This window comes from Varroa destructor, unplaced genomic scaffold (genome assembly GCF_002443255.2).
Source record: "Varroa destructor unplaced genomic scaffold, Vdes_3.0 BEIS01000001.1, whole genome shotgun sequence".
In the NCBI taxonomy this organism is placed as follows: domain Eukaryota; kingdom Metazoa; phylum Arthropoda; class Arachnida; order Mesostigmata; family Varroidae; genus Varroa; species Varroa destructor.
The window spans coordinates 10,990,045-11,005,878 of NW_019211454.1; the positions used below are offsets into that span (position 1 = coordinate 10,990,045).

Genomic DNA, 15,834 nt, shown 5'->3' on the forward strand with positions numbered 1-15,834 from the left:
ATCGGTAAGCTAAAGATGGACAACGGAGAAATAGGAACACCGAACCTAACAAACCAGGTGTTTCCAAGATTCAATTCTAAATTTGATCAATCAATATGCTAATTTAATAATATTATTCTGTTTGATGTCTATTAAAAAACAATGATAAAATATACGTTAAAAAAATTGTTTTTTTTTTTTAATACATAAACTTACCACTATATCTGTCATTTTGCTTTCAATTAGATCTCTAAAATGCCATTATTTGTAAATTTTTTTTTATTGGTTAACCGCAGTTTCGACAAAAGTCAAATTTTATGTAGACGCTGATGCGTTGTTCGTCAAGGGTATTTTGTTACCTTGGGGTAGCTCTCAATGACGCTGTCGTTGAAGGAGAGTATCCGCCTGTACATCGCCTTGTACTCACTGTCATCTGTATTCTACAGCAGGAGAACAGAAAGAACGATAACGATGACCAAAACATGGCGTGACAACTTAATGTTAGGCTGATTATTTATATGCCTCAATGCGTCAAATAAAGCGTGAATTCGATTATGCAAGCGACTTCACTTATCTCATTCCCTTCTGACCAGCTGTCGCTCTAATAAGCGGTGGAAGCTCATTCAGTATCGAACATGTACATTTATGTTATTGACATTATTTTAGTAGATTAAACGTTGTAGGCATAGTGTCATACCTGGAAAAAGTCTTCAGTAGCTGAGCCTCTAATGAGACCGTATTCGATGCGATCCTGATAGAGCAATTCCTTTAGGCAACGAGGCAGCTTTTCTCCGGTCGGGGCAAATGGGTCGTTGATCCATAACTGTGCCGTATAGATGGAAAGCACGCAGAGAATAAAAAACCACCACGAACACGCGATTACACGCGAACCTAACGATCTGTTGACGGTTAAAAGCAAGGAACGAACAGACGGGTTAGGTTAGAGTGTCTATAGCAACACAGCTGAGAGATTGTAAGTAAAAAGCACAAACCTTAAAGGTAAAAATCAAGAACGCAGGAGATTCTTCAACCTGTTTTTACCAACTTTATCACTGTCCATCGCTAAAATCGCCCTAGTTTATCCCTGCAGATAAATTAGATGCACTAAACATAAAAGGATCTAATAATGTTCATCTATGATCCTCAACAAATCCTATTTAACATGTAATAAAAAGACAAGCTATTATAGATCATGCCTGTTCCATGGCATGGTTCTAGGCTTCATTAGTACTCACTTTGGACGGCAGTTGTTGCACTCTTCCGACATGAACATGCCAAAAGCGTACCAAAGCGAATTGTAAAAATGACGACACGGCGTTGGCGGGTCGACAGGTGGTGTGGCGACGGCCAAGTTTATCAGATTGATCAATAGTAACACTATAGCCACTGTTCCGTAGGCGCCAAGAAACAGCAGCCAGATCTTCCAATCGAGTGGCCGAAGAAACGTGAACGGGGTCCGAATGTTGAGTAGGTCATCAGCGTCGTTACGGGCAACAGCACCAATAGCTGTAGCCATGAACGGTTGGCTGAAGTGCACCACCTTACTTCGTTCCGAAGTAATCATTAGTGGCGCAATGGCCATGTGGGCGTCTTTGCGTAAAATTTCACCAATGAATCCGTTCCAACCAGACGCCTGCTGACTATCTTTGTAACCAAATTTTCCATCCTTAACGAAGTGAATATTAAACTGAGGCCGTCCGGGTATGTCTTTCATGAGGCGTACAATGAGGTCCTTGATATAGCCGTCAACGTTGTCGATGTGTGGATTGGTCTCATTGGTGTTTTTGAAGAACAAAAACGGCCTTTCCTGTTCCATTCGAATACAACCGATGTCCATGAAGTGTTATTGTCATTATTAGAACTAAGTTAAATTAGCTTTATTTAATTAAACGGAGGCCAGGACAGAGTAAGTAGTACATATACACCTTTCGAGTAACTTGTATAAAAAAAAAATCTCTTCGTTTTGCCAATGGGAACTGCGCATAGTTCACGCAAAGCTATCACCTAGTCTTTGTCCCAATACATGCCATAAAGCAAAACGGTTCGTTCCTAAACTTCCTTGGCTCTAAAGGTGCTTAGAGAGACTTCATTAGACCCGAATAGAGGACAACACATTTAGATTTTGGTCCATAGTATTGCTCAGACGGGGTCAAATTTAGGTGGCTTTTTTCAATGATATTCTATTTATAAGCCACGCGCCAAGCACATATCAGATCTTCGATGAGTTGCGCTAAATGAGGCTGCCACGCCTACCTTTTTATATTATAATTAAACAGGGTGGTAAACACATTTCTGTATTCCATACATTTACTATAGTATAGCATCAGCTTACATTTGGACTATCCGAGAATTTCAAAATGGTTTTGCTTACGGGAGTCTATGCCTCTAATATCGACAATATTAGAAATGGTATCACTCTCACTTAGATCGACTGAATATTAACTAACCCTATACCTTTGCGCGCCAAATATCTTTTTATATTATTCATTATAAAATCCATCGACGTTCATTGGGGTCAGTTTAGGTTAAGTTTGTTCTTCTATTCGTTTCGACTCCGCCTGATATTTACAATAAGAAAATCACGTAAAAAAGAGTCGCTATGTTATCGCATGGTAGAGACCCTGAGCGAGGTTTTTAACTTAAGTGAGATTTTATGGGGCTACCAACTCAAAGAGATTTGCAATGATAATGACGAAAAACTCCCTTCGCCTCAGCCTTTTAAGCGTCAACCCTGTGATGAAAAGAGAAAGTAGGAACGAGACGGGTGTAGAAGGTAACATTAGTGCGTAGCTGAATGAAGCAAAAGTTGTCCTATGGTAAACTACCGACAGACTCGTTAAATAACAAAGTGCACGCCACTGTGTACTTTTTGGCTGTAACAATGGTAGATTTTGGAAAATGATCAGGCGGCATAATCGACGAATCAATGAGTTTCTTCTTCATTCTGAGCTTGAACTTTAGACCATACTGTCAAATGGCTAGCGTTGGAGACACAAAAGATCAGATACTACATAGCTAAACATGTACGCCGGTATATTTAAGGCACAGTTAGATTCCCACAACAACAACAACAACAACAACAACAACAACAACAACAACAACAACAACAACAACAACAACAACAACAACAACAACAACAACAACAACAACAACAACAACAACAACAACAAGCGTGCTGCTTATGACATTAGAAACAAAAGAAGTAAACGGTAACAGCGACAACGGATCTATTAGTTGTACTTAAATGTATTAAAGCACAATCTAATTTCACGTGGTGGTTACACTGTACGTTACAAGCGTTCTCCTAAGTATCGTGGATTTGTATTTGTCTCACAATTATGGTAGAGATGATGATACTTTTGGAGAGTTCCTGTTTAATCCGAGCTCTCTTCGAATTCCGTTCATGTTCATTCGAAAACGCCAGACCCTCCTGTTCATTCCATTTGCCCACCTAAAGAATAATCAAGCACCAAAAAACATTGGTGAAACTATTTTCGAATCGATTGTCGTACGCAGTTCTCTTAAACGTATTATTACCGTTCGTTGCTTAGTGTTCGATAGATCGTAGGCAAAACAAACCAAAGAACTAGTAATATGCCCAACTGTTTATTTTCAAAGCTCTGTGACATAGTAGTTAAGACAGTGTCAACAGTAATGATCTGCCTTCACTCACCCTCTCCATGTCAGCGTCTGAAGTCAGTTCTAAGACATCAAGGGTATATCCGGTGCGTCGGCCATGGTCGTTAAAACGTACTTGTCCTGTACTTCCTTTGAAATGTATCTGGAATAGAAAAACCAGTCAATTTTCATATCTTGCCGGAGGCGTAACAATTCCTAAAGGGCATTAAGGCTAATATCTATGAAATGTTTTGATTCAGTTAATTTAACAACGTTTTAGCAAATAAATAAAAGTCTCTAGCATCGCGACAATTTAGTAGAAACATGTATCCTTAATAAACGTTAAAAAATCTATATACCATTTAGATATATTTATGTCGTATTGTAGCTCATGAGGCTGTGATGCAATAATGCCAGCACAATTCCGAATATCGAACTAAGAAGACATACTTCGGCCTGTTCCTAGTAGCAGGCTCGTATATAGAGATGTTTATAGTAAGGAAAAATAATATCAGTACCTAAGGAGCTATTTGACGCTTTATTATTTGCCGTAATATATATATATATATTATTTTACAACTATATGGCGAATAGTAAAACGCATGATGTATACAACATAGGTAGCAGTTTACATAAACATCAATGTTATAGATCGGAATATACGACGATGTCGCGTGGTGAGCTTTAGCGCCATACAACGAACAAATGCGTCTACTACTCTTAGTAAACTTGCTCCTAATCGTACATGTTGTTATTATCTCTTATTTAAACACGGGTGCACACATAAATCGCGGCGTTATGGCTATAGAATTCTGTACAGATGGATGTATAGCAGTATTGAATGTAGAGGGATGGCCACGGGCCTGTGTGCGACCCCCTAAATCGTTGACGAGACAAATAAATGTTAACGGTACATTGACGGAAATAGATCAATGGCAATTTCGGAGCCAGAGCGGATTCTGCTGTAACTGCAGAGGTTTGCTCACCTCCGGCAGTCTATGAGCGTAAAAAACAAGCCCTAGCCAAATAATAATGTAATTGTCATCCGGACTACGATGACATAGCTATAACTATTTGCGACAAACCAGCCGCTGTGAACCGTAAAATGAAAGCCACAATAAAGTCTTTAGCAAAGTGAACTTTCATATATTTAATAGCTTAGAGATACAAAGCATTCCTATCACAAACCGAACGATCGTGAAAGATAAATGTCAAAATTGGTATCAATTGATACCCATGTTCTTTCTCAATGTTGATACCTAGAAGCTACCCAGGCCACAAGGCTTGATACGCACTCTTTGAATTGTTAGAACACGAGCTCTCAAAGATGACCTATTTTAGGTGATACATTAGTGATAGGTTACGGTTTAAAGGTGAATAGGCACAACCTACCTTTCGCATTACATCAGCGATAGTTTGTCCCTGGGGATATTCTTCCAGCGGAGATCGGTAGCAGGTCACCGCCGCTGTTATCTGGGACAGTTCCTTAAATATATCCTCAGCCGCTAGTGGTTGCTTACCGCTCAATGCCACCATTGTGTCGGAGAGAAGTTGCCCGGCATCCATCAGGAGAGCTTCTTCTTCCTGGATCGTATTCATGCAACGATTCGTTAGCTTCGTGTACGTTTTTTGCATACGAATCACGCGAAAAATGTCCGCAGACAGACAGCGCGCACCCGTCAAACGGAAACTATTCTTCCAAAGCTTTTGCGTTAGTGCAACGAATGCTCGATGTGTGCCGTCGGAAAATTAGCAGACAACTTTTTTTTTTTGTTAAGTTTACTATTGGACAATGACAGGTGATGGTGCAACAATTTAGACTTTGCGTCGAATGCAACAAATTGTCCAAAAATCATGATAAGATAAATGGAAATAAAGTGCCAGTCGGTTAGGTCCGTCTTGTAGGACGCGGTCTTCACTTGACCTGAGCTTCAGCACGAATTGATTCACACCTGAATGGAATACTTGCTTCCAGCAAATAGTAACTTGTAGTTATCAATGTAGATAGGGTTATTTAAGTTCATGCTTTGCCACTGATACGATTCGGGGCAACATTTACGTGTGAACCGTCGTGCCAATACGAAGGAGGAAGCCAATATCCAGAAGGACGATAGCTTTTCAATCCTGAACAATACGGATACACATAAAAATACTTCGAGAATGCTCAAAGCGTTCTGCCTGGTGAGGTATTATAGCAGTTTAAACGTACAGCGGTAAAGCAAGTTGCCATTCAGGGTAAAAGCGGCGAGTTTAAGCGACTTAAATATAAATAGCAGATTAATGTAAACAGCTTAATAAATAAGCGTGTATCCTGTAGTAGAGATGATTGGCTTTTACCTAATTAAAATACCTAGCATTCAGTCACATCAGTTGCATCATCACAAAAAAATCAGCTACTATGTGCGTATTTGGGTGACGTGTATGCACTGCAATAGCTTACTCTCGGCCAGTCATCTGTGAGAGTGATCGGAGTTTACTAAAGGACATATGAAGCCAGATGAAGTATATGTCGATTGTTCCGGAACGCATAGCAGTCGCGTTCCCCATTCGGCGTACGAATGACGGAAAGCCGTCTGTGTGGTCTATGTATTTTTAATGGTGTAGCAGTGGCAATATCGAGCGGGTGTGTAGGGCCTTTTCAGAAGCTGACGAGCAAGTACACGTGAAGTCACTGCTTTCTATAGTCTAAACAGAAGAAGGAAAAGTATGTAGTCGTACAGACGAGAGTGGGCGCAAGTTAGACAGACAGACAAACAAGCGGACGCAGAGCTACAGCTTATCATAGGCGAGTTAATAAGCCAATGAAACTCAGAACACAGTCTATATTGGATATGTACACAAATATACGCTGAAGCCATGTGTGATGAGGTGGTACGGTGCACGGCGAGATCTTTTTTTCGACCCACTAAGCGATACCGCTCGCAACAACCATCATCGCCTGTGCCCCTGGACATTTTCGACCCTTTTCGCACTATCTCTTACCTCCAACACGTCTGCTGGCTCTGATAACTCAACGAACAGGTGTTCAGCATCGCTGCGCTGCAGCAACTGTTCCTGTGAGAAGGAAACAGGGGAGGCTTCCGCTGTTGTGGTCGGATCCTTCGAGTCGCCTGAGTATGTGATCCGCTAGAACGATCCATTTAACGACTCAATGCAGCCAATGTCATCAATATACCACGGCTCAGCTGTGAGTAAGATTTGAATTTTTTCGATAATACGGAAAGCGAGAGGATATAAACGGAAGAAGCAGGCGAAAGAAACGGGAGCTCTCATCTAATCGCCCCACCTACGCTTTAATCGTGATAGCGCACTTAGACACGGCACATCACGACTAACAATCTTTCTGCATGATCCCTACGCGATTTACGTGTCCATATAAACTAATATGTGCAGAAATTCCTATCGGTACATTTCTCTTACTAAACAAGGTGCGTGCATATTGCCAGTGTACACACATTTCCAGTTGTTTTTCCTAATCACTTCTTTAAGATTTCAACATCGGCGGTACAGTCTGTAGCAACGGTTTTCCGGTGTAGACAGTCCTCACTTATCTTCAACCTTATGCCATTTACCTACTTCTGATACTTTTCCTTACACTAGTCCGGTTCTTAAGAACCATTTCAGTCTCAAGCTAGTCTTTCGCTGTATCCTCAAGCGAAATCTGAGTTTTACGATTACCATACGTTCGGCAGTCTGTCATTCGTGTACTGAAGGGTAGCACAAGTACTAAGACGAGTATTAATAGTTTCTTGTTTGAATGAGAAAACGTTTGATGCTTTTTTTTGTGTGTACCGAGAAATAAGTGAGGAATCGTAAAAAGGATCGAAGTGCAGCTACTTCTTGCAGGTTCCATTGTTACTGTTCATCATTGTCGTTGTGTTATCGTCGTCGTGAACGTACAGAATGTGCCGTATTACTCACGTGAATGTGTTCATCTTCAGAGTTTTTCGGTGTTGATACACCAGCACGCATTCCCTTCATTGTCTTGAACTCGGTTTCCTCGACAATTTGAAACGTTGCTACCGTCGACTGATCGAACGCACGAACTTCCGACCAGAAATGGCGGACCGTCTAGAACAGAACGAGATGAACATGTCACGTCTATTTGTAATTCATCGACTATAAAAGTGGCGCAGAAAAGCAAGATAGTCAACGACTGCTGGCAGCTGACGACGTTCGCTTTGCCTTTAATACGACTGAAGTGTGATTCAGAGAATCTTCAAAGTAAACAATTGCTTCTGAACCGTTAGCACTGATTAATGGAGGGATGCGAGTGAAGAATCTACGATAAGGTTTCATGACCAAGTTGGCTAGACTACCAAACGAAGGAAATGTTGGGAGCGGTTCCTTGTGGAACAAAGGGATCGCATAGGAATAGGTTCGGTTCACTTCAAAGGACCTGGGTGACAGGCCGTTGGAGGCGTGTCGGAACATATGGTGTTGTTTGGATGAGAACGTCATCCAGCACGGTCGATAGGCTTCTGAGGACGGCGATCCAGGCTGTGATCTTATCGGTACATTTTAGTGTTACTATAAAGCAGGTCCCTTCGAAATAGGCCGACAGTCATTCAAGACCACTTCAGTAACGTATTCAATATATAAATGATACTTTTCATACATATACACATTACCAGTTCGTTAATAAATTCGCCAGTTTTCTTTGAGTACACCAAAAAAGGGGTGCGAAAGGAAACAAAATCCTTGTGTAGATCTGAAGCCATTTATTGAATGTTTATATTATGAAAAGTAACCCATATCCTGTTCACCCGTTAATTCAGTTAACAAAATATATGATCAGATAAAATTCTTGCGCTCTACACATCCCAGCTCAGCTATTTGAATACATATATGATAATCTATATACGTACGAATCTCGGTACGACGAAATGGTAGTACGCCCGCCTTTTGCTGTATGAATGTTGTATGATGCGTTTCGCCATCTTGACATCGATCGCCAAAATAATGTGTTTTTCTACGTCCCACGCTGCGTTCTCCTTCTCCTGCAAATACGTCATTGCGGATGTATTCGACGTCACCTGATGAATACCTTTTACCTGGACCTCATCCTCTTCGAGCAGGTGCGATAGGATTAATTCCAGCTCCTCAAGACCTGTGGGCGAAATATTTATACCATGTTATTGGTTGTCACGAACTGGTTGGGCTGAACGAATAAAAGCTGCTCCTAAAAAACTATTCTTATTTTTTTTTTTCTTTTTTACAAAGTATACATACGACAGATTGTATCCCACTTTGGAACAAGGTGTACCGTTCTTATAAACAAATGTAATAAGTAAAAAATTAGCGCTTATATCGACGTGATAATTCCCCGCTAGACAAAAGTTTTTGATCAGCTGACGTTCCCTCACGTAACAGTGAATAGCCCAGTCTGCTCAACGGTAACGTACTCGCCTGCGTTACGCTATGCTGAGTAATCTCTGGGTTCACTGACGATAGCGGGGACCTGGACGAACGTAAATGCCTATAGTAGCCTCGACTAACAAGCGCCAGCTAGTTGCGTTCTCTTTCTGTCGTTTAACGTTATTGAATTTGGCTTATCACATCCCAGCTGTGAGTTCTAAACACGATCATCGAATCAGTGCCCTTGTGCTAAATATAATAAAAGAGCTGCGCTGTAGTAGAGAAAACAGTCGTTGCAGAGACTATCCCTAAGCGGTAGTCCGAGCTTGTAATACATGGGACTGTCGAAGAGGTTTCGCGGAGTCTGTGCTGTAAGAAGCGCAGAAGAATTTAGACGTTGATGAGGTCAAAAAAAAGCCCAAGGGCTAAAGCTTTATTGGGTAAACTGGATATTACGGATGAAAACCCAAAAGATTTGTTTAATAGCTCGGATTCCGGCTGGAAAAATTAGCAAAAATCCATGATAACAATGACTAAACCTAGAACGGTTTAGTTCGTAGATAGATCTCCGGGACACTGTAAAATATCTCTTACGTTGCTGTAAAGAAATTATTCCAATTTGACCGGAGAAGAATCAGCTCATTTCAAAATGCTATTTTCATTCATGAATAGTCCCGTGTGACATCCTTGTGAAAACGAATGACCCCGTTCCACCCGTTCGTACCTCATAAGCTTAGACGTTCCTGCAGCGTATAAACTGATGAACACTTCAAATGAATAAAGTGTATAATCGCTAGTACTCATTCTCGGACGCTTCTGCGGAGTCTCAACCTAGGCCATCGTTGACTTACCCTCGGGCTTGTCGTAAATGAAGTAGATATCTTTCCACTGGTTCTTCCGAATGAGATCTGCTGTTGCCTTCGCCGTAGACGGAGCCATAACGATCGTGATGCTCTTCTCCGATTCACCGAGTTGTTTTGTGTTGAATGTCGTATCGACGAGATCGGGCGCTGTATTGATATAAGGTATGGCTAATCGGCTTGCAAGGCTTTGCAAGGTTGCGTGCACTATACCAGTGCAAGGCGACACAATACTCGACACTCCTTGCCCAACTTGGGCGCAGGCTAAAAAAGAACCCAGAAGAAATTTAGTTAGAAATGGTACTGATCTTTTCTCTTAAAATATTTACTCTTGTTTCGCTGGGAATCAACGTATGCGTATGCCTACAGGCAGATTTCGCATCGTGCTAATCCTCCCTCTTGAAATTCATTGGTGAAACTAAACGAGGATGCCGTCTGCAGTCTAAGGAAACGCCCCACTCAGCGTGAACTATTACTTAGCTATCGTTTGTCCTGTGACGCCAACGAGAGAAAAGTCCTTTTTTCGCACCACTTTACTACTAAAGTGGCTAAAGAGGTAAGTACACAACCTTTCTCATTGTTGCCATCACGATCTGAACTGAGCGATATGCTCTTTAAAGAAGAGCTCAAACGGTGCCGGTTATCTAATGATGTGATCCGAAAAATTTACTTGATGTCGATGGAATACACTAAACATGTACAAACTTTCGGACAAATATCGGTATATACTTACTTCAACCTGCAATTAATTAAGCCTATAGATTTATTATAGGTTTTTGTTTAAACATCTAGCAGAAACTACATTTTCCATTTTTATGCACTTATTCTAGATAAGACGTTCATAGATAGTGTCACTGGGAACGTCAACACATATGCGCCTCACGCTAAGGGCACAGTTGGTGGGTGGTGGCCCGTCGTTTATGGACCCGGGTTGACCTTGTGACATTTATGACAGTGATAGGATTCTTCTCAATTATTTTCGAACAACTCGACGCGGAGTACCTTCTCTTCATTATTTAGTCATTCGATGGCTAAAATCTCTTGAAGTTGTTCTTCGAGTAATTAGTGATCCTGGGTTTCATTTCATCATTGGGTCTTACCTTTCTCGCTTCGTTTGATTTTACGTTAAGAGCAACTGGCGTCCCAGTTGCCTTTGCCAACTGTTGGCGAATTGTTAGTCTCTAAAGACACTTAAGTTTTATCGCGCCCTATCGCGCTGATGTTACTTAAATTTTTAAGGTAAAACACGTAATAGAATTAGTTAACAGTAAAAAAATGATATTGTCAACGTTTAGAAGCTATGCAAAATTATTTTTAATATATATATATAGCTGTTGAATGTATATTATGTTAGTTTCTATTGTTATATTCTGTTCTCAAATGGTGAGTATAGGTCTTTATTAACGGCCATGCTGAAGCCATTTTGTCTAGCTACCAGAGCATTTTTTGGCTTCAGAACAATCGCAAATGTTAATTACGGCACGGAAGTTGTTACAAAAGATATACGTAAATACGCACCATATGGGAGCTATTTAGCCCCTCATATGTATAACCCGACAAAAAGGCTTCTGATCTGGCTTAAGGTTACATACGGTTAGTAGGAAGAAGCTCGAGCAACGCATTGTAAGGCTTGATCAGCACGACTAGTTTTTTGTGGCTCAAACATGAGACCTTGGCTCTCTTCTATGTTGTGAAGTGTTGTGTATAAATCAGGAAGTGGAATATTCTCAAATGCTTATGCACGCTTAAATGAAGTCTTCTCTGAAAAATCTACCATGTAATTGAAGTCTTGCAACTATGCGGTGCAAGTGTCATGTAATGCTTAACGGCTAAAGTACCGAACATAAGGCACGAAAGCCAGACGGCCGAAGTCGAACAGGCTGAACGGTTTGGCTGCCAAGTATGGAGACTCAAAAATCCTTTGTCGTAGTCCCAGTACGAAAAATGGGATACTTAAGACGAGGGCTGGCTGGCCTGGAAAAGGTCTCTGTTTTATCTGGTGTCTACCAGTAGCTCCATGAAGCAGCAATGTGAAGGAGCACAACTTACATACTCTACGTTCATCGTGCGCTACCGTGGGTTCGGCGATGGGCTTTGACACCTTAGCGGGTATGTAGGAAAACAGGAATGAGAACGGCAAGGCACCTCTTCTTTCTGCCTTTCAACACTTGCGGACGGACTCTTGCTGAATTATTCACGAGCGCCGCTGCAGAACAGAACGCCGATTGGTCGGTCAACAAATCCGGAGAAGTCCGTTCCGCTGCAAAGCCCTTTGAAATGAAGTAAACGATCGTAGTATCAGCAGCAATGGTGCGAGATAAGTAGGAAATGCAGGTGAGGGACAACTTAAAGAAATTCAGTTATTACGAAGAGGCTTTGAGTCGAGCGAGGAAGGAGAGATTTGCCTCTGATGCACCACAAGTATGGGCAGCTAGCGCGACCAGCCCCCCCTTCAACTAGCTTTGTGTAAGCATTCAGCGTGCCCCACAATCAGCAGTGCGTTGACTACCTCTCGTTTACGTGGCCGGATTAGTGCACTCACTGGTTTTGTTGCTGTTGTTTATTGTCGAATGTCGGTTTTTTTCCCAGTGACCCCACTCCGACAATTAGCATACCCATAGAAAAAGAGCGGCACTGCCACTGCTGCTGCCTGGAAAGTATTACAGGGAGAATAGGGGACGCCAGCTGCCGCGTAAGTACAATTGGAGACTGGTAAAGCCGCAGTGGGAACGGTTACACGGGGTGCTTTGGGTTGATCCAGGGAAGTTTAGCTTCGCCACCGCCGCCGCCGCCGAATTGCACTCTTCATGTGTGTCTACGACTCTTCTGGATTTTTGTGTGGAGTCGTTAGCGTAGACCACGGCGACAACGAAACAGTGACTCTGGAAGATAAGAGCGTAGAGCAGAGAGATCATTTGAATCGACTCCAATTCTTTCTTTCCTTCTTCCTGTTGTCACTGTAGTTCGTTGGGCGCTACGGCCCGTACAGTTGGTGCAATTCTGTTTTTATGCAATCAATCGACATCATGGTCCTACTTGCACTCAGGAAAAGGCCGACTGGAAACACCACGTAACGCGTAGGTGGAAAACGCGTGGTAGAGCGGAAACTGCACACCACTACAACACAGACGTGTACATCCTAACTTCGAGCGCAAAACGAGTTGAGTACCAATAACACGTCCTATAACATTAGTATTCACCATACCAAAAAAAATGGGCATTTATAAAAAGAAGGTAGAAAAAAATGAGCATAGATGCGATTATAAGGTAAGCGTACATGGCGGAGCACACGCAAAGTTTGTCCGAAGCATAACATTACATAATCTGAGAGATTACCTCAACGGTACCTCAGGAACGACGATACTATGGAGTAATATTTACACCTTAATGATCCGCCGTGAGGCAGCGTTCGACAGGACATAAGAAAAATAATCGACTAGCTCAAACAGATTGAGTCATTAAGTATTCATTATACATAGACACAAACGCTCATATAAATGCACAGAAACAGTCTCACCGACTAATTAGGTGTGTATTTATGCTAGCGCTCATGTAAAAGCGAACATTGACGCTAGCACGTTAGGATCTATTTAAACCCTATAATTTTAACCCTCCTTCGTATCGTAAATTATCAGCACGTACTAAATTTAACTAGTTAGCAGCGGGGTTTAAAGGGGACTAAGGTAGCATATACATATATATATATGCATATACCTATAACAGTATTACATACTGGTTTTCGTACTCATAATACTGAACGATACGATATAACTCGAGTGAATTTTCTGAACCTATATCTTTTCCTTACTCTGGACTATAGATGTCCGAAGTGTATCATTCACTCGCTTTATCGTCACTTTACACTCCGCTGTATCCTCCTGAATCTTCTCTTCGACTGAGTACGAAATACAGCGATACCCCACGGGTGCTACTACGTCCGCTTTCTATAAGGATGCCGAAATAATCCGCCTAGGTTTTGTATAGTGGCAACAGTGTAGAATGCCGTTGTGGAACACTCGTTTCTGCAGTTCAAATCACGTACCGATATGAAGTCGTCCTCCACTACCAAAAATTGATAAGCTAGAAGTCTCAGCAGCTTTGCCTTTTTCCCGGCGTTTTACTCAGTAATAGGTCTGTTTTTTGCCTGCTTCCAAACAAGCGATCCAGGTGACCCTAATTCTGTTTCTTTCTTTTTGTTTTGCTTCCTGAATGTTGCCTATCCGTTGTGACGCTCTGTAAGGACTGCAGTGGTAAATGTGGTCCAATGAGAATAGATGCGTGCAAGCAGGCGGCCTATTGAGAGCGAGTTTACGAGGCGCAACGACGAGCTCGAAGGACTCTAAGGCAGCAAGAGACAATGCGACATCAGCGATAAAAGTATACACTAGTTATGATTAGGGAGGACACTGCAATTAAATTGCCAAGTAGAGAAACGAAATACGCATTGTTTTATGTGAAGGAAAGTTTGCCGGTATCTTGCTAGGTCGTTTGTTCAAATCAGAAACGAAATTAGCATTGCGCATCTTCCCCTGCGCGTGATCATCCGAAAGGCAGTGGCGGGAAGTGAGGTAGGGCGAATAGGGGGCAAAAATCAATATGAAAATAGAAACAGCTCTGGGGACAACAGCCAATGAAAGGCAGAAAAACCAAAGAGGGAGAAAATTTGGAACGCGATACGCAGCTGGTAAGAATGCTGCCAGTTGCCACGCGTTGAAACAAATGCATAGCACATACGCTAAACGTACACTTATGTAGCGTCTGTGAGCTGCTCAGCTACGAGAAAATAAGGCCGCTAATACGGCTAGTTAGAGTACAAATATGAAAAAATCCCGATGCGAGACACCGGAAGAACTGCCGCTAGTACCCGTGCAGAAGAGGGAGACAAGATGGCGGCAACAATGACAAAAACCCTATTTTTGCAAAAAGTACAAACCTTCTCTCAGTCGTCAGAATTTAGTGTATGGTGCGAACCATCTTGGTGGTGGCAAACCTGTTGCGCGAATCGACGCATGTCGACGCCGTCCCTTTATTCTAAAGCTAATGCCGCTATTTCCTATGGAAAAAGAGGATCTGCTTTTCCACATGTTGCGGAATCCGTATTTCTCGGGGCGTCAGACAAAATCGTTTTTCGACAAAGTGCAGAACAGAGGGATCGGAGGTCCGCTGGCGTTAGCTTGTTTTGGCGAGAATTTCGAATCGAAAAGAAGAGAAAAGAAGGAAAAGGCTATCATTGTAAAGAGGGGGAAAATTCAATTTATGTGCTATCAATAGAATATAGACAGGCAGCTAAGCGCTGAAATGCCTTTCCTCTTTGTTCGATGACCTACACAATGTATGTATATATAAACAAACGACGAAGGTTATGCTTATCCTATCGTTTTATGTAGTATGTTATGACTAACTACACGTAAATGCAGATCCGCATTGTAGAGCAGCATCATAATAGATGAGGAGCATACTTTCGAATTTGACCTGATAGCCATTACTATTGAATATGCTCAAAAGATAAATTTACCTACATGTACCATGCGTTTGCTACACTTGTAGAGAGCATTTCGAGAAATTGCAAATGGTCTGCTTTCGCTGTTGTACCTTTTCATAAATCTTTTGTTACGGATATGGAGTTATCGTGTTCTCTCCGTGCACAGACGGTGACTGAAAAGCATGTTTACTCAGTCGGTGGCGCTGGTTACCATAAATTGAGCACGTAATAACCTACTTTCATTACCACGTAACCGATCTCGACATCTTGTCTGAGCAGCACCATGAAATATTACATTACTTGACTAGGCAAACGTTCTATTGACAGTTTGTTGAACTTCGCGTTCATTTATTTGCCGTTCCGTTTTGGCTTGCCACGGGAAGACAGGAGCGTTTAACCCGAACTGCCGTCACAGCAATGCCGACCCCCTTGGCAACGGGTCGATTCAGTATCCGACAGGCCTGATGACCGGTACGGTTTTGGTTAAAGCTAAAGTACGTGCACTCGAAATCTTTTTCACACAAATAGCGGATTCAT

General features: G+C 41.9%; 2 protein-coding genes across 7 annotated transcripts in view; one reads left to right on the top strand and one right to left on the bottom strand.

The window, feature by feature from the left end:
* Positions 1-15,834, bottom strand: part of LOC111248674 (uncharacterized) — a 180,496-nt gene that overhangs the window by 32,680 nt on the left and 131,982 nt on the right. For 5 of the 6 annotated variants that reach the window (XM_086993456.1, XM_086993471.1, XM_022801437.2 and 2 more), the window contains 10 exons: positions 9,807-10,079; positions 8,466-8,707; positions 7,519-7,668; positions 6,580-6,723; positions 4,990-5,181; positions 3,653-3,760; positions 3,314-3,430; positions 1,215-1,786; positions 677-878; positions 339-419 (listed from right to left, as the gene is read on the bottom strand). In XM_086993456.1, coding sequence (XP_086849582.1) covers positions 339-419; positions 677-878; positions 1,215-1,786; positions 3,314-3,430; positions 3,653-3,760; positions 4,990-5,181; positions 6,580-6,723; positions 7,519-7,668; positions 8,466-8,707; positions 9,807-10,079 — 2,081 coding nt within the window. The remainder of the gene's footprint in view (positions 1-338; positions 420-676; positions 879-1,214; positions 1,787-3,313; positions 3,431-3,652; positions 3,761-4,989; positions 5,182-6,579; positions 6,724-7,518; positions 7,669-8,465; positions 8,708-9,806; positions 10,080-15,834) is intronic. The other variant, XM_086993464.1, reaches the window with a different exon arrangement.
* The window catches only part of LOC111248725 (kinesin-like protein KIF3A), a 62,534-nt gene that overhangs the window by 4,304 nt on the left and 42,396 nt on the right, over positions 1-15,834 (top strand). The window lies entirely within an intron of this gene.